This window comes from Eimeria maxima, genomic scaffold (genome assembly GCF_000499605.1).
Source record: "Eimeria maxima Weybridge genomic scaffold, Emw_scaff167, whole genome shotgun sequence".
Taxonomy (NCBI): Eukaryota; Apicomplexa; class Conoidasida; order Eucoccidiorida; family Eimeriidae; genus Eimeria; species Eimeria maxima.
The window spans coordinates 26,328-48,624 of record NW_013563576.1 but is presented as its reverse complement, the minus strand read 5'-3'; the positions used below and the strand labels follow the sequence as shown (position 1 = coordinate 48,624).

Below are 22,297 nucleotides of genomic sequence, written 5' to 3'. Positions count from 1 at the left end.
GTGGTGTCTGTTTCTGTATCTGTCCTAGTGTCTGTCTCAATGTCTCTGTTTAAGTGTCTCCCTTGATGTATCCTTTTAGGTGCCTACTTTGATGTCTCTGTCTTAAAGTCTCTCGTGGTGTCTCCTTTTACATATCATTGTCTGTGTAAGTGCCAAAATATCTGTCTTGATGTCTCTGCTTAAATATGTATCTTGTCTTCCTTCCCATATGTCTGTTTGGGAGTGTCCGTTTAAGTATATATCGTGGTGTGCCTGCGCAAATATGTCTCTTTGTGTCTGTTTAAACAGTTGCGTTTGCCGCCTTCCTTTACATCTGTGCTTACGTCGATATAAGCGTATCTTTCTCTGTCTTGTTTGGTGCCTCCGTCTCATTCCTTTGTGTTTCCTCCGCGTGATGTTGTGTCTTGCTATTGGGTTGTTTCTTTCTTTTAACTGCTTATGTCTGTTTGTTCCGTTTATCGATTCGTTGTTTAATTATGTGTTTGGCGTTTTCGTCTCCCCCTTCTGCACTCAGAGTCCACTGGGGGGCTGGCTGTATCCTGGCCTCGCAGCAACAGCAGCAACAGCAGGGGGTTTCAGCAGCAGCGCTGGTAGGGGCCCCCTGGGTGCTCCCTATGGAGCCCCCATTTCCCCACATGGGACACCTTTGGCGAGTGCACCAACGGGAGCAGTGACCACCCTGGCATCTCCTCTCAGAAGAACCACCCCAGGATTGTTTCCTTCACCAATGGTCATTGAGTTTCTTAGGCCCTTAAAGATGGTGAACTTTGCAGTTCAATATCTGTTATCGTTTCGGTTCTACTTCATGTTCATGGCCCGCACCACTTTTCAGGTGTGCATACACCAGAAGTATACCTATATTAACCCCAAACCCCTAACCATAGAACCCGCATTCAATGTTGACTACAAACCAGACCAAGTCGCACAGAGCCTGTCGAGCGCTAGGCTTTATGATGTGCTAGACTTCATGGTCGTCGAATTTGATAGCTTCTTTCGGTATGAGGCTTAGGATTTAGGGCTAAGGGCAGAGGGTTTCAAACGCTCGCGTGGTATGAGGGTTTAGGGTCCCTGCGTGCGTCTGCCTCACAGGCTGTGCGGCCTCTGCTTGCATTTAGCGTGTTTGGAGAAGTCATGAAGATGGTCTTAGCGACGATGAGTTCAGGCTTGTTTTCTTTCTTGTTCTCTTTTGTTCTAGCATTTGAGGTCCTATACTTTTTCCTTCAGTGCTACATCAGCTACACCTTCCTTACTATGTTCTTCACCGTCATGTTTTAAACTGCCAAACACCGTGGTGCTACAGCTGCCGCAGCAGCAGCAGCTATAGCACCAGCCATGCCGCCTGTAATGAATGCTAGCAGCAACACTTTCGGCTGACAACCTCAGTAGAAGTGATAAGGGCTGCATTTGCCAGTATGATTTCGCTTCAGACGTTCTTTAAATCTGTGGGGGTCTAGGGTTTCTGCTGTAGGATTTAGGGTTTGGGGTAGCAGTGTTGGACTTAGCGTCTAGGGTTTACAGAGAGTCTCTACGTCACCTGCCCCCACAGAGGCTCCACCTATGCATAGCTGTTGCTGCGGCACCGCTGCCGCTACGGTCGCCAAGGGGCGCTGACGGCATATTTCACATGCTACTGCCTGTGCTGAGATGTGCAGCAGCGGGAGCATCGCAAGCACACTTGAGCGTCTTTAGTGCACGTGTTCAACCTGTGCCATCTTTCGATGCCATGCAAGTGCTGCTGCTCTGTTTCCGTGCTGTTGGTTGGGCATCCTGCTGGTAGACAGAATGCAGTAACTGTAAAACGTCTTGGCAGTACTCCTCCCCTACCGGCGTAGATTGCCATGGCAGTAACGACGACACACACGCCGTTGTTGCACCTGCTAGTGTGGCTGCTGCTGTTGTGCTGCTTCCTGCTTCCGCTGCTGCCGCACTGTTTCCGCTGTTGTTCGAGCAACCAAAGCAAGCAACCTCCGCGATAGGACGCTCATAGAGCCACAGGGACACTGCACGTTCTTGTAGCCCCAATGGGGCCTCATAGGTCTCCTGACGATCACATGGCTTCACAACGGGCCCCTGAAGGGGGCCCCTTAAACTCTCAGAAAGTTCCATTTTACTGAACCCTCCTAAACCAAGTTCAGTTACTTCGGGAGTCCGGTACACCTCCAATTGACGCCCCTACGGGGCATTTCGGAAAAAGGGGAACCCTAGCTAACACTGCAGGGGGGGCCTACACAGGGACCTTGCCTACCGCTACAGGGGCCCATACAGAGGGCCCTCTGTGAACCTTCGAACGTGGGCTCTACCGTGTCCTTCAGCTGCCGTCATGTGTTTCTGCCTGGGGTCGGCGAGGGGTGTCAATGTGCCCTCAGTGGGCCCCCTTCGGCGGCTTCTAAGGGGATTTCAGGCGGTCTGCCAACGACCGCCTGGGGTTTCCGCGCGGCAGTAAGAGCCCCGTTGAACTCTCCAGGAAGAAGTGTAGGGGAGCCCTTGGTTGTCTGTGGCTGTGGCCCATGGGTCGCAACTTGTGCCCCAACGGAAAATGCATGAACTGCATGTTGTGGATTCCATGAAGCTGACAGGCTTTGTAGCACGCGGGGACCCACAGGGCGTTTACACGGGTTTACGGTGCCTGGATGCCATCTATGTAGCGGCCGGGGGCAAGGAATGGGTGGGCTAGCAGCTGCTTAGCTGTCCAGCGTTTGCAAGGGTCGATTTGGAGCATTTTAGAGACGAAGTCAACAAAGACATCATCTGTACAGCGGAGGCGCTGATGGAGGCTTGTGCGTTTGGGTACAAAGAACCGAACAATTCGGCTGGTGCTGCTCCCAATACCACTGCTGCTGGTGGTGTTATTGTTGCTGCTGCAGTTCATCTGTCTGGGGTTGCGGGTTTGTCCATTCTTAAGGTGTTCCTGCACCAGGCTAAGGAGGGTGTCATCTGGGGACCTGAGGTCGCAGCTGAGAGAGGGTTCCTGCTGCAGAGCGAGGTTCTGCTGCCGGTGTTCCTGGGCACAAGAAATGTTATCTATAAATCTATACAGAAAGCCCTCAGGGTCGAGCAGCTGGTGCTTCAGAGGGCTGCAGCGGGCCATGTAGCTAGGAATGGGCCCCAGGAGGCCAACCATCTTTGCAAGCAGCGAAGGCACAGAGTAGCAGCCAAGTAACATTTCGCCCGTCCACAGTTCGTACACAATACAACCCAAGCTCCATATGTCTATTTGCTGGCAATAAGGCAGCTCCAGCAACACCTCAGGAGCGCGGTAAGAACGAGACTGGGTATACACCACAAGCTCGTCGCTGGTGAAACAACAATTGCCGAAGTCAATAACCTTCACGCGAAACAAATCCAAACAATCCCAGTCAAAGAACGAACCACCTGACGGCATCATCCCTCCGTTGTTGATGTTGTTGCTGCTGCTGAGGGTACTACCGTTGCTACTGCTCATTGTGCTGCTGCTACCAGTGCTGCAGGTACTGCTGCTGCTGCTGCTATCGCCGGCATAATGAAGGTTGTCGCAAGGTGCTGTGCCGCAGTTCCCGTTGGTTTGCCTCCGTGCTGCTTCAAGTTTGTAATTGAGACGCTGCTGCTGTTGTTTTTGCTGGAGCTTTGCTGCCAAGGACGCAGAAAAGCATGCGAGAATGTTTTCGGGTTTAAGATCGCCGTGGATAATATGGAGGCTGTGAACGAACTGCAAGGCAAGGAGAACATCCTTAACTGCTCGCTGCAACCGGCCCAAGCTCCAGAAGGAAGGAAGCCGCTGCCGCTTCAAGGCGGTGCTAAACGTGTAGAGATCTTCATCAAGTAGTTCAGTCACCAACACCAAATGCCCCTCTACATACAGACAGTCTAATAAACGCAAAAAGCGGTGCTCATCGGGGTCGCCGTTGGCCAGCAGCAAACGCAGCACTGCTACCTCGTCCAAAGACTGATCGAAAAACTCCTTCGCGTTCTTCATCACCTGCAGCAGCAGCAACAACAATAATAACCAATCTAACAAACAAAACACAAAATAAAACTGCATGGTGATGCCGCTGGGGAATCGACGAGACTCAGCAGGTCCACCTGCAGCTGCTGCAGAAGGAACCACCAAGGCAACAGCCTAAACCACTGCAAAAGCAGCACTAGCACCAACAGAGACAGAAGCACGAACAACAACAAAAACACCAGTTCCAGCAGCTGACCTTTAAGCACACCCTTTGTCCCGTGCACTCATCGATGCCCTGAAGACAGCGGGAGAATGCCGCCGCACCGACCTGCAGCACGCCAACAATCTCGAAATTGAAATCATAAACCCTAAAGCCTAGCCCTGAGATGCACTCCTAAGTTCGAAACTTTAAACACCAGCATCTACGCCCGATACAAACGAATCCCCTCCTTGCATACATGTCTACGGAGGGATGATCAAGGCAGTCTGTTGCAGCAGTGCAGCCTGCTGCAGCAGCGGGAATAGGGAGGCTAGAAAGCCAAAAACTGCCGCTGCACGGTCAGCAGCAAACGCAATGGAGTAAGGGAAGGAAGAACAGCAACAGAAGCAGACGGAGCAGCCGTTGCAGCACGAGGAAGAGGAGGAAGGATAATAGCAAAAATGCCTACCTGCTGCTGCACTCTGTACCTGCCTGCTAGGAGGGTCCCAGATGGCAGCACCATTTCTTTGTGACCAGCACAACCTGTCTTGTTTCTCTTGAAGACGACCTTGAGACTGAAGCAATCATACATGGTCGGGTCGTCAGCAGGGTGGAACCCAGGGCTGCTGCTGCTGCTGCTGCTGCAGGAGCCCTTGACCCTGCACGCCCTCGGGTAGGCAGGGTCTGCCGAGGGCGGATAGGCAACATTGGCGTGTACTGCTGCAGCGCGCTGCTGCTGCTGCTGCCTGAAGCGCTGCTTATCCCCATCGCAGTACCTCTCCTCCCATGTCCGCGCTGCCAGGTACGCTTCTTGCTGCTGTTTCTCCAGTTCCTGCTGCCTTCGCTGCTGCTGCTGCTGCTGGCTAAGCATACGTGCCGCTGAATCCGCAGATCCTACCTGGTCCTGCATGCCGCAACCCGCAAGCTCATCTTCAGAAGACACTGCGGGGCATTCCTCCGACCCTGCTGCTCCTGTGCTTTGAGCTGCTGTTGCTGTTGTTGCTGCTGGTACAGTTGAGGCTGCTGCGTCTGCAGGCACTGGTGGTTGGGGGATCCCGCTCAGCTGTGTGTCTGTACAACCTTCAAACGACACAGATCGGCCGAAGTGAGAGGGAGTGTCTGGCTGCTGCCGATCTTGCTGCTGCTGCTTCCATACGTCCGCTCCTCTTGCTGATGATTCTAAAGGGGCCGCTGCAACTAAAGAGGAGGCCCCGAAGGCTGGAGAAGAGGGGCGAGTTGTAGCTCTGCTGCCTCTCCCTCCGTTGCTGTTGTTGCCACTGCTGTTATCTCCCACTCTAAAAAGAGTGCAGCTGCTAAACGCTGCAGCAGCACCCGCAGAAGCGGCATCAGCAGCACCAGTTGGTGCTGCTGATCCTCGCGTTGCCTGCTGCTGCTGCACCTCCTGCTGCTGCTGCTGCTGCTGCTGCAAGTGGTTGTGCTGCTGTGGCTTACGGCAGTCATCACAATCAGCAACAGCAGCTGCTGCTGCAGCAGCTGCTGCTGCAGCAGCCATTTCCATTCTGGCCCCCACGACGTCCACGGCGGGTTCAACGCCAAGCGCAAGCAGTGGGTGCATGCCTTCGCACTGTGGGGGACCCCATGGTGAGGAACTTTCTTGGGGAGCCCCCTGGGGGGGCTGTGGGGCCCCACAAAAGGCAGCAAGAAACTCTGCTTCTGTCATATCGATTGGAGTGTACCCTGGATCTGTTTCGTCAGTGTATGTATCGTTCTCGTCAAACTGAGGGATGTAAGCGCCATCCAGCCAGGCCTGATAGAGCTTGCTGCTGTCTGTTGCTGCTGTTGCACCTGTTGCAGGTGCTGCTGCTACGGCCGCCGCTGCTGCTGCAGCTGCTGTTGCTGCGCCCGACGGAGTGCAGCAGCGTGGGCCCCCTCTATACTTGGGAAGAAAGCGTGCAGAGCTGGGGGCCTCCACAAACCCACATAGTCTCACAGCATCGGCACTACGCAGCGAACCCCCCCCAACACAGAGAAGCCGAGGGGAAGCAACAGCAGCCTTTGCTGCTGCTGTTGCTTCATCGCGCAGCACGCGCAACGCCGCTTCAGCCCCTGCTGCAGCAGCAGCGGCAGCAGCACCCCCTGCAGCTGCTGTGGCTGCGGCTGCTGCTGCTGCTGCTCCCAAGTCAGTGGGCCGGCCTGAAGTACTGCCAGCAGCAGCAACCACAGGCGAGGCAGCAGCAGCCGAGGATGAGGTTGAAGGAACTGGACTAATGCAGCTATCGAGAAACTTACTGCTTGCGCAGGTAGCAGCAGAAGTGCCTCCAGCTGTAGCAGCAGCACACCCATCCTGCTGCATTGAATTGACCGTTTTCTGCGGGTCCTCACTGTTAAGGAGGGAGCGCAGGAGCCCTTTATGCTCAGCTGTAGCCAAGGGTCCCCTGGATTGCAGGAGCTCTTCAATGGTGGACCGCAGAGAAGGTGCTGCTGCTGCTGCCGAAGCGCCGCCGTCCCTGCTACTAGGGAAGTAGTTGCTGATTCTTAATTCGTTGCCCGCGCAGCAGCTGCTGCTGCTGTCGTGAGACTCAGCATGATCACATAGCACCTTCAAATCGAACAACAGGCCCCGCAGAGCAGGAACAAGCCGCTGCTGCTGCTGCTGCTGTTGCAACCTTTTGCTGCTGTCAGATTGGTCAGCGCAGCTCGCAGACGTTAGAAAAGCCACACCAGGCTGCTGCTGCTGCATGCGGTGCTGCTCCTCAATAAGCCGCAAAAAATCCCCAATGCGTCTGAGGGATGCAACTTCAATCGCGCTGCTGCTATCAGCAGCAAGTGCTGCTGCTGCTGCTGCTGTCGTTGGTACTGGTGTTGCTGCTACGGACGCAGTTGGTGCTGCATAGCGGGGTCTTGGAGAAGGAGAGTCTGAGCCCCTCATTTTCCCTCACGAGGCTTTCGTTTCTCCTGTTCTTCTTGGGTTGTGTTGCTGTCGTTCTCCCGTGTGCAGCTGCTGCTCCCTATCATGAAAAGAGGAGCTCCTTCTGCGTGGTGTATGGGTTGCATAGATCGTGTCACTGACGGCCTTGAACTGCAAGAGGCGCATCTCCCGCCTTTTGCTGCTGCTGCTGCTTCTTCTGTGGCCTCTATGGCCTCGGCGGTCGATGCGGTTATGGCCGCTATGGCTGTTCTCCCTGATGTTGATGCAGCTGCTACTCGTTGTATTCTGACGTAGTTGACACTGGTAGTCGAGATCAACAGGAGATGGAGTCGCCGCCTGCAGCTGCTGCCCTGGCCGCTGGTGGTTCTGCTGCCGCAACCACAGCACGCCTGCCTGATATTGCTGCTGTTGCTGGAGTTGTACTTGGGCCGCTGCCGGTGCAGTTCGTGTTTCTTCTGAGTAAACTAAGTAGTGTCACTTCGGAGAATGTACATATGAACAGCTCTACAAGAGCAGGCAGCGGAGCCGCTGGTGTCTGGTACCGTAGCAGCTCGCGCTGTTGCCGTTGTTGCTGAAGTTGCTGCGGCTGTTGTTGCTGTTGCTGCTATTGCTGCTGTTGCTGCAGCTTAAACTGGAACCAACGAGACAGAAATTGAGATATTTAATATACTGTTTGAGCTGCTGATTCTGTAGACAGTTTGTCAGGGGAGTTCACTGAGGCACTGCCGCCTCTAGCGTGGCGGTTGCATGCAAACCAACAACGGGAGCAACGGCAGCAACAACAACACACCGATGCTCGCATCCACAGACAAAAAGCTTGTTTTCACTGTGCGTCTTTTTTTGTTTGAGTTCGGGTGGTCCCTGTCTATCCGTTTCATTTTTTCCTAGCAGCAGCAACAGCGTCTCCTGCCAGCGTAACTGCTGCTGCCGTCGTTGCTGCTAGTGTCTTCACGGGGCAACTCGATCCTGCAGTCGACCTTCTTCGATTCTGACTAGACAGGGATCAACAGACCCAAATGGCGAGGCCGCCGGTCCAACCAACTTAAGGCTGCCAGCAGCAGCAACAACTGCTGCACCACCGACCGGAACAGCACCTGCACCTGCAACTGCACAAGCTACAGCAGCAGAACCGCAGGAACAAATACAGCGAGATCATCAGTTCTCTTGGAAACAGCTGCCGCTGTTGCAGTTCTTATGCTGCACAACACCGCTGAATATGCAGCCTTTCGGCGCAGTGCTGTGCGCCTGTGTGGTTGTCGATTGCTGCACCACCAGAAACAGGGTGCAACTGCAAGGGAGGCATCAGCAGCAGTTAATATAGCAGCATCCACGATAGCAGCAGCAGTAGGAACACCGACAGCAGCAGCAACGGTGTCTACCTGTTTTCCGCGTGCTGCAGCACAGCGTATCACATACGGGAGCAAATGGGCGCATAGAGGGCAGGGGCGCTTCATCTGCGGCTGTAGTCAATGCTGCCGCTGCAGCAGCTGCAGCAGCAGCAGGAGGGGCGGCAGCAACCAGATTTTCGAGGGATCAAAGAGGAACCTGAGCACGCTTTTTGATCGGGTATGGGTAGAGGCATGTTTTTGTTGTTACTCGTGCTGCTGCTGCAGTAAATAGTGCAGCAAGATCTGTTCTCAGTCTCTTTTATCTTGTTGCTGCTGCTTCTGTTGCTGCTGCAGGTGTCTCATGCGGATCTTCCAGCCATCCAAGCCGATGACTTTATGGCCGATACGGGAACCCTGCAACACATGCAGCAGTGAGCAGCAGCTGCCTGTTCCACTTGATGCTTCAAAAGCATAGTTGTTTACTGTCTTTTGCTGCTAACGCAGCATTCTGTTTGGAATGGAACAGAATGCTTTAACAATGTAAAGCTGATACTGGTGTTGCTGCTGCTGCTTCTGCTGGTGCTGCAGGGCCCTCTGCAGCCAAATCATCGAAGCCTGCGAGTACTATGGCATATGCGTGCAACGGGCGAAGCAGCAGAAGCAGCCGCAACGGGAGCAACGGCAGCTGCATACTTTAGGACTTCGCGTTGGTTTGCTGCTGCCTCCGTCCCCTGTGTCACTTGCTGCATTTGGTGCTGTTGCTGCAATAGGTGGCATCGCGGCGCCCCTGCCGTTTTGCGATGCTGCTGTTGCTGCAGAGACTGCGCCAGCAGCAATCGCTGCTGCAGGAGGTGTCGCAGCAGCAAGCGCAGCAGCAGCGAGACCCCTGGCAGCAGCAGTGGAAGAAGCAGGAGGCGATATGTTTGTTACAAGAACACATGCCTGCAATAGAAGCGTTATTACCAGGAGCAAATCTTTGCGACTGCTGCAGCAGCAGCTAGCGGAGGCCAAGGCGCAGCTGCTGCTGACACATCCAGCGCTAGCTGCTGCGGCGGCCGCTCTGTGTGATCAGTTGGGGATCCATGTTTGCATATGCGGCGCCAGAACTCCAGTGGCAACCGATATATGCATTGACCAGCAGCCGGAGAACCAGCAGCCGGCCGCAGCGGCCACATCAAGGGTACGTCTGTTTGTGAGACAGGAACCCCTGTACACAAGTAGTCTTGCAATATACACCAAATGGATGCCTCTACGGACAGCCGAGGGGGGGCCATTGGGGCCTCCGCAAGAGCTCAAAGAGGCACTTGCTGCTCGTCTGAGAAGCGGGAAGGACAGTGCAGAGGGTAGCGTCACCAGCAACAGCTGCAACAGTAGCAGCAAGACCAGCAGCAATAGCCTGATGACTAGCGCTACATGGAGTTTCTTGCTGGAGGCGAGCTGCTGCTGGGGGCAGCCACGCAGTGTGTTCCTGCCGGCAGCAGCAGTGAAGCAGCAGCTGCAGCTCAACAAGGAACACTTGCTGCATCACGTTTACCCAAGGCACAATGCCGTTGTAGCTGCTTCTGCAGCTGGTCTTGCAAAGCCGAAGCTTCTGCTTGCAGTGGTTCTGCCGCTAGTGCAGCAGCAAGCCAATATTATGTTGCTGACCAGGCAGCAAAGACCACCTCTACCCCTGCCGTTGCAGGTAACCCTGCAGCAGCAGCCTACCGATGCTGCAACAGAGGCACTTGTTCTTGAGACAGCGCACGCGCGAGCTGCAGCGGTTTGGCGCCTGCTGTTACACCAGAAGCAGCAGCAACAGCGATACACGCTGGTTGTGGACCTTGAAACGGCTGAGGCAATGTTGGCTCACTACGACCATGCAGTGGAAACAGCTGCAGCAACAGCAACACCAAGCAATGCTTCGAAGCCAGCTCTGGAGGCTCCACTTGCTCCTGCAACTGACCTTGCTGCGGCAGCGCAACAGGCGATTTGCTGCTGCCTTATCTGCACTGACGAAAGTGACCTCATGGCTATGCCAAGCCAGGCGCCTTCTAACCCTAACTACAGCACCAGCACCAGCAGGTCGCATGCTGCTGCAATGGAACAGAAGCCTGCAGTGCGAGTTGCTGCGACGGTCGAGGGGTAGGTTTTTCTTGGAGTACGAGTTGGGAGCAGTGGGAGCACCGACAGAAGTGCGTAGTTGGTGAGTTTTCCATTGTTTCGGCTTGCGTGTTGCTGCTGCAGGTGGCAGCGGCTGCTACCGGCGGTTGCAACAGTGCAGCACGTGCTTACCATTACGGAAGTGGGCGTAGTGGCAGTGCAGCAGCAGTGCGGCAGTGCTGGAGAAGGAACGGTTCCTCTTACAAAGCAGCGAGCAGCAACTGCAGCTGGAAGTGGACAGGAGGATGGCGTACCTTTAGGCCACTTGTTTCCTGGTGTCGCTGCAGTGGCGGCAGATGATGGTACGTTGCTCTTCAGCAACAGCACCAATAGCATTTATTTCGAGAGACCCGTTGCAACGGCGAAGGCATTTGGGGCTCCTGAGTCCCTGGGTGCCCCAGGGAGCCCCCCGGGAAGGTATTTTCGGTCGGCCCTTTTGGGCGGGGTAGACGGTCGTGGGGAGCTACGAGTGTTGGGGTGTAAGTACACCTCAGAGCGACTTCTGCAGAGGCCCCTGCAGCAGCGGCTGCAGCAATGGCAGTGGGGCCTGCCTCGCATGGAGAGATTGATTGAAGGTTATGTGCACAAGGTGCCGATTGCAGGCAAGGAGTGGGGCAACTACCACGCCAAGAAGCGTTACTGGAAGCGCATGTTCTGATTAAGTAACACCGCCCAAGCCGCTGCAGCAGCGGCTGTACGTAGGGCTCTGCTACTGAACCTAGACAATCGTTTTAGGATTATGTTGATTTGTGTCCACCGCAAAAGCGCACTAGTGGCAACAGCATGACCAAACAGGTGCAGCAAACACCCTCAACAACAGCTCCGCCAGGCTGCACCCTAGAACCCACGGAGGCCTACTTCTATTGAGCTTTCCCTAGCATGCTAGCTGGCTATAATGGCAGCTAGCTAGCCTCCCAGTTAGCTAGCCAATGTACTACGGTGCTGGCATAGCAGCCTGTTGACTGGGTTGCGACGCAGCTAGCCAGTTAGCTAACTGGGACGACGCTTGCGGACGCCCCATGCAGGCGTCCAACCGTATATTTTGAAGGAGGCTTAACCATGCCTAGGGGCTGAGAGGATAGGAAAGGATAGATATGCTTGTTTTTTCCATCTCTCGTTTTGTTTCCTGCCTTCGAGAATCTGCCCTATCGCCGCCTCTTCTTGAATGGTTTGTGTTTCTTTCCATGTCTGTGCTTGCCTTGCATGGGTCTCCGTCTGCGCAGCTATCCATATGCCTGTGTAGGGACCTGCCGGTGTCTGCTGCTGGGTATTGAAATCCTCTGCGCTTCCACTCATACGAAATTGCAATTTTTGACGGTAGCACCCGAAGAGGGCCTATGTTCCTCCGTGGCCCTCTTCAGGTGCCACCGTCAAAAACTGCATCTCCTCACTCCAGCACAAACAGTTGCTTTCTGTGCATCCTTTTCTGTGCCGTCACAGTTCGATTTTGTCTACTATATCTTAAGTGATATGGGCGTACGATGAGAACCTTCTTTGCTAACTGTAGTTCTGCCCTGTTAGGTCTTGTTGTCGGCTCCTTTTAGCTGTGCACAGTGCTGTCTGACTTTTGGTGTACGTCGATCTTCTCGTACTGATATATTTCGCACTTGGATTAGTGCCTAGGCCTACTCCTATTTTCTTTGCCCCTTACGTATATATAATATATTAATAATATATATGTATTGTATACATATTGGTTGCTCTAAATGGCACTTCCGTCCCCACCCCTCCCCCGGTGATTTTCAGCACCGTTTCTATCCGCTGCTACTGCTATTGTCCATCGTTATGCGCATATTAAAAATTATAGTTTATGTATAGGCGTCCAGGTTCAGCTTTGCGCTTCGCCGATGCTAATCTGGAGAAAAGCCGCTGTTTTGCTGCTTGTCCTCAGGGCTCAGTTTTGGAGCCGGAGGGTCTCGGTGCGAACGGGTTCAAATCCAAGCTTGGTGTAGATGTGCCGTGCGTTTTCTTTCTCGACAGTGAGGTCTATTCTCCCTAATCCGAGTTGTTCTTTGGCGAACTGTAGTACCGCCTTGCACATCGCCGTCCCTATGCCCTGACCCCGGTATTCAGGATCAACTATGACCCTCTCCAGCCGCCCGTCTGCTGCGCGACCCAAGTGCGGCATTACGTAAACTTCGCAAAACCCACAGAGCCGCCCCTCAGCCACTCCCTTTAGCGCACACCCGTTTGCCCCGTTTGTAGCAGCAGACCCTTCGGCTGCAGGACCATCCGTAGCACCAGCTGCAACGAAGCAGCAGAAGGGCACGTACGTCGGCAACCGAAGTACCTCCGATAGTTGCGGCTCCTGCAGCTGCTCCTGGCAACGGCTCACCAGCGGCAGCAGCGCGCGAACATCTGGATAGTCTGCTGCTTTCATCCTTCGGACAATGAAACTTTTGCTGCCCAGCGAAAAACATAGGGGATGCTCGTCTGCAGGTACACTGTCGAGCCAAGGGCACACAACGGATCGTGGTCCTGGGCACGCCATTCTTCGGCAAACCTGTGTTTCTTCTGCACCAGTTGCTGCGTGTATATTCCTGCCGTCGTCAGTGCCCTTGCAGCTGGAGACGCGATGTCTGCTTTGGAGTCACCTGCTGCTGCTAGACCTGTTCCTCTCGCTTGAAACCAGCAACTGGTGCTGCTGTCTACGTGTAATGATGTTGCCGCTGCGTGCATGTGTAGTTATCCTTCTGTTGTGTGGGGTGTGGAGAAGGTTCGCGCCGATTGTCCCTACATTTGAGGAGCTGGGTTAAATGGCTGGATATTGAGCATTCCGTGTTAGTTTATGGCCTTGTAGCTGCAAACGTACACAAGGGAGAGGGAACAACAGCCAAAAACACTGCAAGGGGGTCGTCTCGCCTCCGAGGACCCCTTGTCTGCTGCCCGCATGTGACGGTAGGCAGCAGTCTCGGGGAAAACGGGCAAAATCAAAAGGTTTTGTGAAATGAATTAATTCTAATAAAAGGAATCTAGCTTCAAGAGGATACGGGTGGGCAGGTATTGCTGACAACGTCACTGGCGGCTAGCCGGGCGCGTCAGGCATGCACAACGCTACAACCCCGAGGTGACGCCACAAAAAGTAAGAACGATACAACAAAGACAAACAACCAATGACTTAAACCTTAATTTCCGACATTGCGACTATTTTTGTCTCCGTCGTTGCGCTTGTTTCCCCCCCTCACTAATAAACGGCTGCGTAGAACCAGGGTTGCCCACTGAACTCTCTGCTTGCTCCCAACGAATCAGCATGCGCATAGAGCAGAGGATATCCACTTAATTAAGGCTATTTTCCCCTGTGTATACGTGTACAAGAAAAACGTGTTTTCTGTATGCAAATACATTTATCAATGGTACGGGGCCGATGCCTTCCTACACGAATGTCAATTGTAACCCAGTCAGCCTAGAGGTGAACGGCGACTCTGAAGGCTAGTATAGGCGGCCTGCATACAAGCAGATACCTTCAACAGTTGCATGCGATCATAGAGCACTCAGTTGCATGTGCTTGCACGCGGCGCTGTCCTGTGCCATCGGCTGTACCAAGGTGGGTTGCAACACTTGCCAGAGCGTTTCCTCATTCACAGTTTCGGGAGCTTGAGACCGCTGCTTCCAGGGTGCATTGTCTCTTCTGATTTAGTTCAGAAACAATTAACCAACACTTCCTTGAAGCATTTTGGATTCACAGCAGCTCGCAACGGTCCCTCGATAAGATGGAAGCCTCTCGCTACAGTAGTGTTGTAGCTAGGACTGCAGGAGATAACTATACGCACTCATGGATTTGCATATATGCAAATGAAGGATGCTAAACGGTTTCTCCGTACCCATTTCCTCCTAATCTTCAACGTTCTGTGCAGCAGTGGTTTGTGCTTTGGTCGGTTTTTGTGTGCGCCTGCATCCAGGGATGCCTCGCGTACAGTGCTCTGTCTTAGCATTGCCTGCCCAACCTGAGAACTGTCTGCCTAGGTATAACTAGTATATTTTTGCTTCACTGTGAGCTCGATACGGATTCGTACGCATGCCTCCTTGCGGGGTTGCCTTGAAGCAACGACGCAGCAACAGGCGCCCTATCACACCCTCTCCTCTCCAACTCAAAGCCCTTTTCCCACCTGCAGAGGATTCTTTGGAACTTTAGAAGACCACAGCCACTTTGGAGGGAACTCGTTTTTTAGCAAGGAGCCCTCTACTAATATTAGTGATGCTGCTAAGACATACTAGAACCCACTGTTTATCAGGGCCAGTTCGTGCAAATAGTTCCATCTCCGTAATTGGCATGCCTTATGCGCAGTAGTTTGTAATGCTATGCCCCAGCATAGGGAGGCGCGAGGGTGCGTTGCGAAGAAACATAGGAAACAAATGCTGACGACAGGCAAGACTATACCTACACAATCAAAATAAATTACGCTCCACAGTAAATTACGCATCTGCGTCTTTTGGCCACTTAACGTGCCTCCAGAATAGTGGCTGACTTGCAAACAATTTCTAACCATGATCGACAGGCGGTGAAAGGTTGCCATTGAGAAAATACGCGAAGATACAGCGGCAACGGGCACACCAATTTGCACCAAACTCAGCGGATGCTTCAACTGTTAATTACAAAGCACGGGCTGTACGCCAAAGGAGTGTAAAGAAACAAGTGGGTGCTTCAAACCTGGACGACGAGGGCATCGATCCCCCTGCCTCTCGCATGCTAAGCGAGCGCTCTACCACTTGAGCTAGACGCCCTGTCGAGTCACCTAAGCCCCAACACAAAAATTTCCCAATATGCGATCGACTTGGCCGACAACCTTACTTCCTGTAGTCTTTTAACCGGAAGAATACTGAGTTTGAATACCACTTTCAAATGAAACGTACACTCCACCTTTCTAGAATGTGTTGTTTGGTGCAGCACCTGGTGGTGTAGTAAGTGCCTGAATTCCCACCCAGTTTCCGTTTCAGGTGGGCCTTGGCCGTAGCTGTTTACCTGTGTATATAGGTTATATGTTTGTGGTCGTTGTGTTCAGGTTTGTGAATTACGTTATATGTTTGTGGCCGATTTGTCCAGGTTCGTTAGTGCTTGTATGCGGATTAGAAAAACCGTGAAGAAATAGGTACTTCGTTATGGGCACAGTCAGAACAGTATGAAAACACCAGCAGCAATGAAAACCCCACTGTTCGCAAGTCTATTCGAGTTAATCTTCCAGTACCTGAAAGTAGCCACAAACGAATTCTTGTGCTAGTACATCATATGAGCATGTGATAGGTAGAAGGATCGACACCCTCTCCGTCCACAGTGGACGAAGAGGGTTTCGATCCTTCTACCTATCACATGCTAAGGGAGCGCTCTACCATTTGAGCTAGAAGCCCTCATGGGAGGCCCAGGTCCCATATATTACTACGGTAACATGCGATCACAATGCACCCAAGACCTGCCAGTACACACACAGGTAAATCATTCCTTCAGCGGAAAATGTTTGTACCTTCTTCAGTAGAAGAAGAGTGCATGAGAGCATACGTCAGAGCGAAATGAATCAGAACCCTTTGGCGAGGATTCCCGCCTGTCTTCCCCCGGTTGTTCTGGTAGACCTGTGAACAGCATTCCATAGTGTCTTTTGCAGCAAATGCTGTATTTGTAGCTCCATCAGCCAAATAATGGCATCGAAAAGCATGTGCTCGGCCAAAGTCGAGCAACAGTAGCAAGTAGCGATACCCGTGGTCTGCCTGCGTGAGCTTCAAGCCCGATATGCTTCTAAGGCACTCGCGCTCTAGTTGGTGATTCCTCTCAGCTTCGAAATAAGTATACATAAACCAGGCGGCGAAACAGGTCGGTAACCAACACCTTGTTCAGCAATGAAAATCAAGCTCTCCTCAGCGTATGGAGAAGAGTTTGGTGTTTGCACAGCAGACGGCTGCATGTGTCCGATTGCTTGTGGGGGCTTGAACAGTTGTCTCAAGATCAACGAAACGAGAAGACGAATAATAGGGGGAGGTGTCGAGTGGATCTATAGTGCAGAGGAAAGAGATGTTTGCTCAGTTTCACGGGCTGGCTTTGATATGGCACTCAATGTTGAGTACAGCAGATATACGTTGCGAAGCTGGACAAAAATGGCATTTGTAACTCTATGATATTTAGGAAGTCTTACAATATTTGTACACATATGATATCAATTCACACTCATGAGACCACTCCCCCCTTGGATATGTGTAAGTTACTGCAATGGCAGCTTTCGTGGTAATCACTGTCTTGGTGCCTGCCCAATGGTCTACGCCGGACCAAAAAGGTCCAACTTCGAATTGCTTCTAAGCCTCTTTAAGAGCCTTTTACAGACGAAGTGGGATCTAGCTTCAAAGCACGCATGTGACCCGTTGCGGGAGTAGCCCCTGGATGGCAGTTTGGCTAGGAGGTCGGGCGTTCCAGCCGCTGCGCTGCGTGAGGAACGCTAAGTTTGCTCTCTGCACTAGAGCATTATGATAACGTGGCTTTTTTCTCATGCAAATTACCATGACGACACCGTCCGAATACATTGACCAACTGTGGAGGGAGGCAGTGGATCGTGGTGTCCAGCCGCCAGAATGGTCCCCCCAGTACAAGTGGAAGGATTTGATTCCAAACTTCTGTATATTTCTTCCCCAAAATCCAGCAGATCTGTCAGTGGAGAATAGGCGGAAGTTATGTTCTGAACCAACCAAATTGTCGTACTTTGCCTTCCTGGATTTCGAAAGCAGCCAGGTGGGATACTGTCCGTGTCGTCAAGAAATACTCCAGACGAAAATGCATTTCTTCGGTAAGATGCCTCAGATAACACCAAACATTATTGTCTCTTAACCGTCTGACCCTGGAATGAAGCCTGTAGTACCTTCGCTGTAGACAACTCGCTGTAGAACCAGTTGTTTGAGACGCACGAGCCAATTTAGACCCGAGCAACAGCATTTTGAAACGGGCAAGTCCAGGTCCAAGCCATTCCCAAACAGCTTCACTATCCTTTGATGTGGCGCGTATGGAGAGCATGATCGCTAGAAGATGCATATTGTAAATCCTGACACTTAAACTCACTCGCCCATCTGCAACGGTTACCAGCCTTGAAGTTCCGATCATAATCCCTTGTGTACCTTTGGCGTTTCTGCGGACTGATTTCTTGCGCTGTTCACCCCTCCTATTGGCGAGGGCTTCCAGTGGAAAGTTGTCCATACCAGGCCCTTGCCTCCTGTTTGTTGCCGGTTCGTGTTGCTTCAGAAGATGTCGACGAGAACCCCTTTAAGATTGTCAAGGAGGGGATATTTGTCGAACGTTTAGAGGATTTGAAAACAATGATCGCGAAGATCACGAACGACAGTGAGCTGTTTTGATGCTGTTGTTTTCTGGTTGCTTGATGTCTGCTTGTCTGCCTCTCGGCGTTTTTGCCTCGTTGCGTAGTTATCCTTGTTTGTCACTTTTTGTTTTATATTATTCACGGTTCTTTTTGCTTGTCCTTGAGGCTCCTCTTCCTAGCTGGGATCGCCTATAGTGTTTTGTGTTTTTGCGAATGCGCTGTAGTCGTCTGCATTTTCTGCTTATTCTTGTTGCTTGCTCCTCATGTGTTTCCTTGTGTACGAATGCGTGGAGCTGCATCTCAATACCCACTCTTCCGCCTGGGTCTCGCAGACATCCCTGTGCTTGCGCAGTGCATGCGCTTTTGACCTTTGGCACCTGATGCTTGGAGTGTCTTTACACAAATGTGAAACTGCGTTAATCAGCCGAACGTTTACATAGAGATTGGTGTACAGGTATTTGACTGTGTACACTTACACCTGTAGATGTGCGCATCTCCAAAGACACCTGTCAAACCACTCATGCTCTATAAGGGCTTAGGGTTGAAGGAAAGGGTCCAAGGTGGGGATTTTGGGCTTTGTGTGCGGACTATTTCTTGAGAGCAATGCAGCGTCGTCGGTATTGACATGGAACATCACCACCGTAGAAGCTACCGGGGTGTTACATGCCTCATTCAGCTGGGCACAGCTGAATATGTATATGTAATTGATGCTTTGAAGCTGTTTGATCATCTGCACATTCTGAACGCTATAACTGCAAACCCCACCATTGTCAAAGTTTTTCACAACGGCGACAACGACATCGCCTGGCTGCAGGTAACCAATACACAGTAGCACGCACGCTCGTACTGCGTGCAATTATGGTTGCTCCGTCTTATTTTGAGATTTCCAAGCTTCGTCGAATGATTGCTGAAGGGAAGGAGTTAACTTGATTGCCGTGGGTTTTGGTTCAGAATTTGGTGCCGTCGGTAACAATCACTTGCCTTTGGAAGTATTTGCCCCATTTGTAGTTTATGCTATATATTGTAGTCCTCACGGGGAATATTATTGTAAGAGACACAAACAGTGACTACAAATACGTTAACGTGAACGAGCAGCTGAATGCGATGAAACGTGTTTCAGGGGCAGGTTCTACTATGGATACGACGTTATTTTCCCCACACGGCTACGTGTACTGCTGTGGCAGGCTGAACACTCGATTCAACGCGTTGTTGAGACATTTAGTCAAGATGTGTTCTAAATTGCATAGATGTCCCATTACTGTTGCAGACAGAGTACTCGTGGGGGAATTGGTGGCTTCATATTGGGGATATTGCATGCAACAGCAAGAATGTGTTGGGGAGGATACCATTCATACGGCTCAAATGGAGACAGCAGAACCAGCGGTTGGCAGCTATAATTGCATGTATGCCCATGCATCGGTGACAAATACACACATGTTGTGCGCATTTTGTCGACAATGGCGAGCACGTAGACGCTTGCCATATCTCCTTCAAAATAGGTGCAACAATAACTGAAAAACCAAATGTGGAAGTTCAGTACGTGCACTGCATTTGTTCGGCTCCCACAGCTGCGCCGGTGTGTAGGATCATGCCAACTGGAGCCATTCCAGATGCGTGCACATATCGTGTCTGCATACCGCAGCGAGACTTCAACGTCTTCGTTGTCAACGCTTTTGACACCGGAAAGGCCGCCAAGTATCTGGGCGTCCCGGGAGGCACCTCCCTGAGGAATATTCTTCAACGGGAATTCAAAGTAATAAAAAACGAGAGGATGAGCACATGTGACTGGTCCCGCAGGTAAACTAGTCGGTTTTGCACTCTAGGTTTCAAGGGGGTTAGGCATTTTTCAACATCACTCAAATAGTTAAGGCCTTCGGGTACACAGGATCTTGAAGGGACGCAGTTTGTTTCTGTGGTGTCTAAGAGAAGCTGTAGGGCGGCAGACTGTTTGAGCATACGATTGAGAATCTTGAGTTTGGAATTTGCTGCCTGAGATGGGCATGAGGCAATATGCTCGGTTGCGGGCATTAGGGGAGCTAAGGCTGTCTGCTACCAGCGGATTGCTCTCTTAATTTAGGGCTTTAACATGCTGAATTGAGGATTCATGTTCTGTGCTTAGTGGGCTGATTCAACGGTTTGCCCACAGGCCCTTAACATGGGACATGCGGAAGTACGCGGTAAAGGACGTTGGTTACTTGCTGTGTCTGTATTACCGCTACGCCCGTAAACTCTCAGAGTGAGTACGGACTGTACAGACACCTCGGATCTGCTGGCGGATGCGGATGACGAAGGGGGCTCTTGCATCAGTGTAACAGTCACGACACTCCAGTGCAAGCCCCAGTCTGCTACTGCTCTGTTTCCTTTGTGCGCTCTTCTCCCCGTCAGTTTGCGTGCTTCTCTGCTCTGTCCGCGGACCGCCCTATTCGCCAGGTTGCTCCTATTGTTCGTGTCTTCGTCTATCTGTGGGTCTCCTCAGTTTGTGCTCTTTGGTGTGAGCGTGCATGCCTCCATCTGTGGGTGTGGCGGCTTTCCCACTTCTCGTGTACTTTTTCTGCATTTTCTGCTTGTCGTTTTCCATTGGTGTATCTGTGAACCTGTTGCGGCGTCCTTCTTGTGTGCTTAATTGGCCAGTTGTTCACTGCACCCACAATTTTCTCCGGGTGTTTGTCTCAACATATGCAAGCGCGTCCGTTTTGTCGTACCTTCGTATCTGTATATCTCGCCTGCTGTGCCTCATGGGTTTCCCCTGCGTGTGTTCGTACTCATGTTTTTTCGTAGCTGACTTCATGCCTAGTCTTGCTTGGGTTGTTCCGCAGGAACGAAGTACATCAACAACCTTCCCATTGATTCGCCATACACGTAATGGGGATGTTTTTAGGCGTTCCCCACTTTCCTCACTTGAGCGTCTCTGTATCACGGGCTGTTGTGTACATTTTGCTTATTATTTGCTCTGCTATTCTGTCGCTTTTCTCATTTGTTTGGGCGTGCTGTTACCTCTTCATGGATTTGACGTTGCATCGATTTCAGCGGCAGACGACATTCTTTGGGGCTGCTGCTTCACTTTAACGCCCCACTGTCTCCTGGCCCTCCAGTTTATTTCCGTTATTGTGCCTCATCCTGGTCGGCCTGCGCTTCTGTGCGTATGTAGCTGTTAGCGTTCTCCATGTCTCCTTGCTGAGAAGGATAAAGTGACCCGCCATGCACTACCGATTCACTTATATGTCGTAGATATGGAATAATGCATGTTCAGCGTAATTAAATTCCATAGGTTGCAACAGAATGACATAAAAGCTAGCCTAAAGGCAATACATACCTCAGTCGATGTGGTGGTTTGAACGTGTTTGGCGTCTGCAGACAGGCTCGAAGAAGCTAGAGGAAGACGTGAAACAGATGTTGGTCAAGCCATTTGTGTTTACTCATTATAATCTAGAGAGAGACTTTAAGAACTGCTCCAGAGGAATGCCCTGGAGTGAAGACGACGTTCGACCGATTCTTTTGGTAAACGCGTGCACGGGCAGCACGCGAATGCACTGAGCTGTATAGAACAGTTATCGTGTATCCCGGATTAGCAGGCATGATGCTTAAAAGTCAGTTTGAACTCAAACGAAGCATGCGCCCTGCTGTGGCTGGCACCGATAGAACGTAGCAGGCAGAAATGCAGATACACGGAGGCAAATACGGGTGCAGGTAGATGCGTATGCGTGTGTAGAGATACAGCCGGGCTTATTCTGGAGAGGTAGGCTGACGTATGTAGGGACCCGTAGAGGAGTGCAATACTGCATACCGAGAGTTATCACACACTCATGCGCACAGACTATCAAAGGCAGATGGGACCGAATGGGCATACAGCTAGGAACTTGCGAAAAACGCGACACCAGCAGAAAAGAAGGAATGAACAGTTACAGTTTGAAAGGCAGGAACCCCATAGTCACGTGTAGTGGAATCGTCGTTGTCGCGTGTCCTGTGACTGCACATTTCACATACAACGTTCCACTAACCGAAGACGTTTCTGAATCGTATAGCCAGAGCCTAATGCTGAGCGCTTAAGGATTGGGGTTTAAGTCGCGATCATAATGCCGACACCCTTACCCCTTAGCCCCTGCACAGGACAGCTGCACCACAGTAAGAGAGCAAATATGTGTAACTAGCTATCAATTTCCTCTTCTAGACAGTGGCGAGAGGAGCAAGCTTTGGAATTGTACATAGAGTAAATGAACGAGTAGGAGGACTGCGCTGCTAGTCAGAGAACACTATTGAAGGAATACAATTACTTGTAGTATGCTACGGAGGTACAGCACATATCTGTATGTGTATTCCTTTCTGCTGCTGCAGCGACACGTATTGGCATGGAGGGATATTCGAAGTCGGTCTGTGGACTATTCGCGTGGGTATTTTCTACCAATCGAGTGTCTAGGATCTTTTGTCGATGAGGTCAGCTGTTGTGTAAGAACAACCGGGACTGATACGCAGCTAACTAATGCGAACGATACGATAGAGTCATTCGCTCAGGCATCAGCGACAGATCCCTGT

General features: G+C 51.8%; 4 protein-coding genes across 4 annotated transcripts; 2 read left to right on the top strand and 2 right to left on the bottom strand.

Moving 5' to 3' along the window:
* Positions 1-2,617: 2,617 nt before the first annotated feature.
* EMWEY_00019180 (CMGC kinase, Dyrk family, putative) lies at positions 2,618-7,011 on the bottom strand (the record flags this gene model as incomplete). Its single annotated transcript, XM_013477709.1, has 3 exons — positions 2,618-3,955; positions 4,179-4,250; positions 4,591-7,011. The coding sequence occupies 3 exons, from the start codon at positions 7,009-7,011 to the stop codon at positions 2,618-2,620; spliced, it is 3,831 nt and encodes a 1,276-aa protein (XP_013333163.1).
* Positions 7,012-8,735: 1,724 nt separating this feature from the next.
* EMWEY_00019170 (hypothetical protein, conserved) lies at positions 8,736-11,139 on the top strand (the record flags this gene model as incomplete). Its single annotated transcript, XM_013477708.1, has 3 exons — positions 8,736-8,770; positions 8,928-10,463; positions 10,566-11,139. The coding sequence occupies 3 exons, from the start codon at positions 8,736-8,738 to the stop codon at positions 11,137-11,139; spliced, it is 2,145 nt and encodes a 714-aa protein (XP_013333162.1).
* Positions 11,140-12,375: 1,236 nt separating this feature from the next.
* Positions 12,376-12,972, bottom strand: EMWEY_00019160 (acetyltransferase domain-containing protein, putative; the record flags this gene model as incomplete). The annotated part of the gene is made up of 1 exon (XM_013477707.1): positions 12,376-12,972. The coding sequence occupies one exon, from the start codon at positions 12,970-12,972 to the stop codon at positions 12,376-12,378; it is 597 nt and encodes a 198-aa protein (XP_013333161.1).
* Positions 12,973-16,959: 3,987 nt separating this feature from the next.
* On the top strand, positions 16,960-20,630 carry EMWEY_00019150 (hypothetical protein, conserved; the record flags this gene model as incomplete). Its single annotated transcript, XM_013477706.1, has 7 exons — positions 16,960-17,242; positions 17,692-17,790; positions 18,367-18,581; positions 19,410-19,564; positions 19,914-19,944; positions 20,153-20,264; positions 20,584-20,630. The coding sequence occupies 7 exons, from the start codon at positions 16,960-16,962 to the stop codon at positions 20,628-20,630; spliced, it is 942 nt and encodes a 313-aa protein (XP_013333160.1).
* Positions 20,631-22,297: the final 1,667 nt, after the last annotated feature.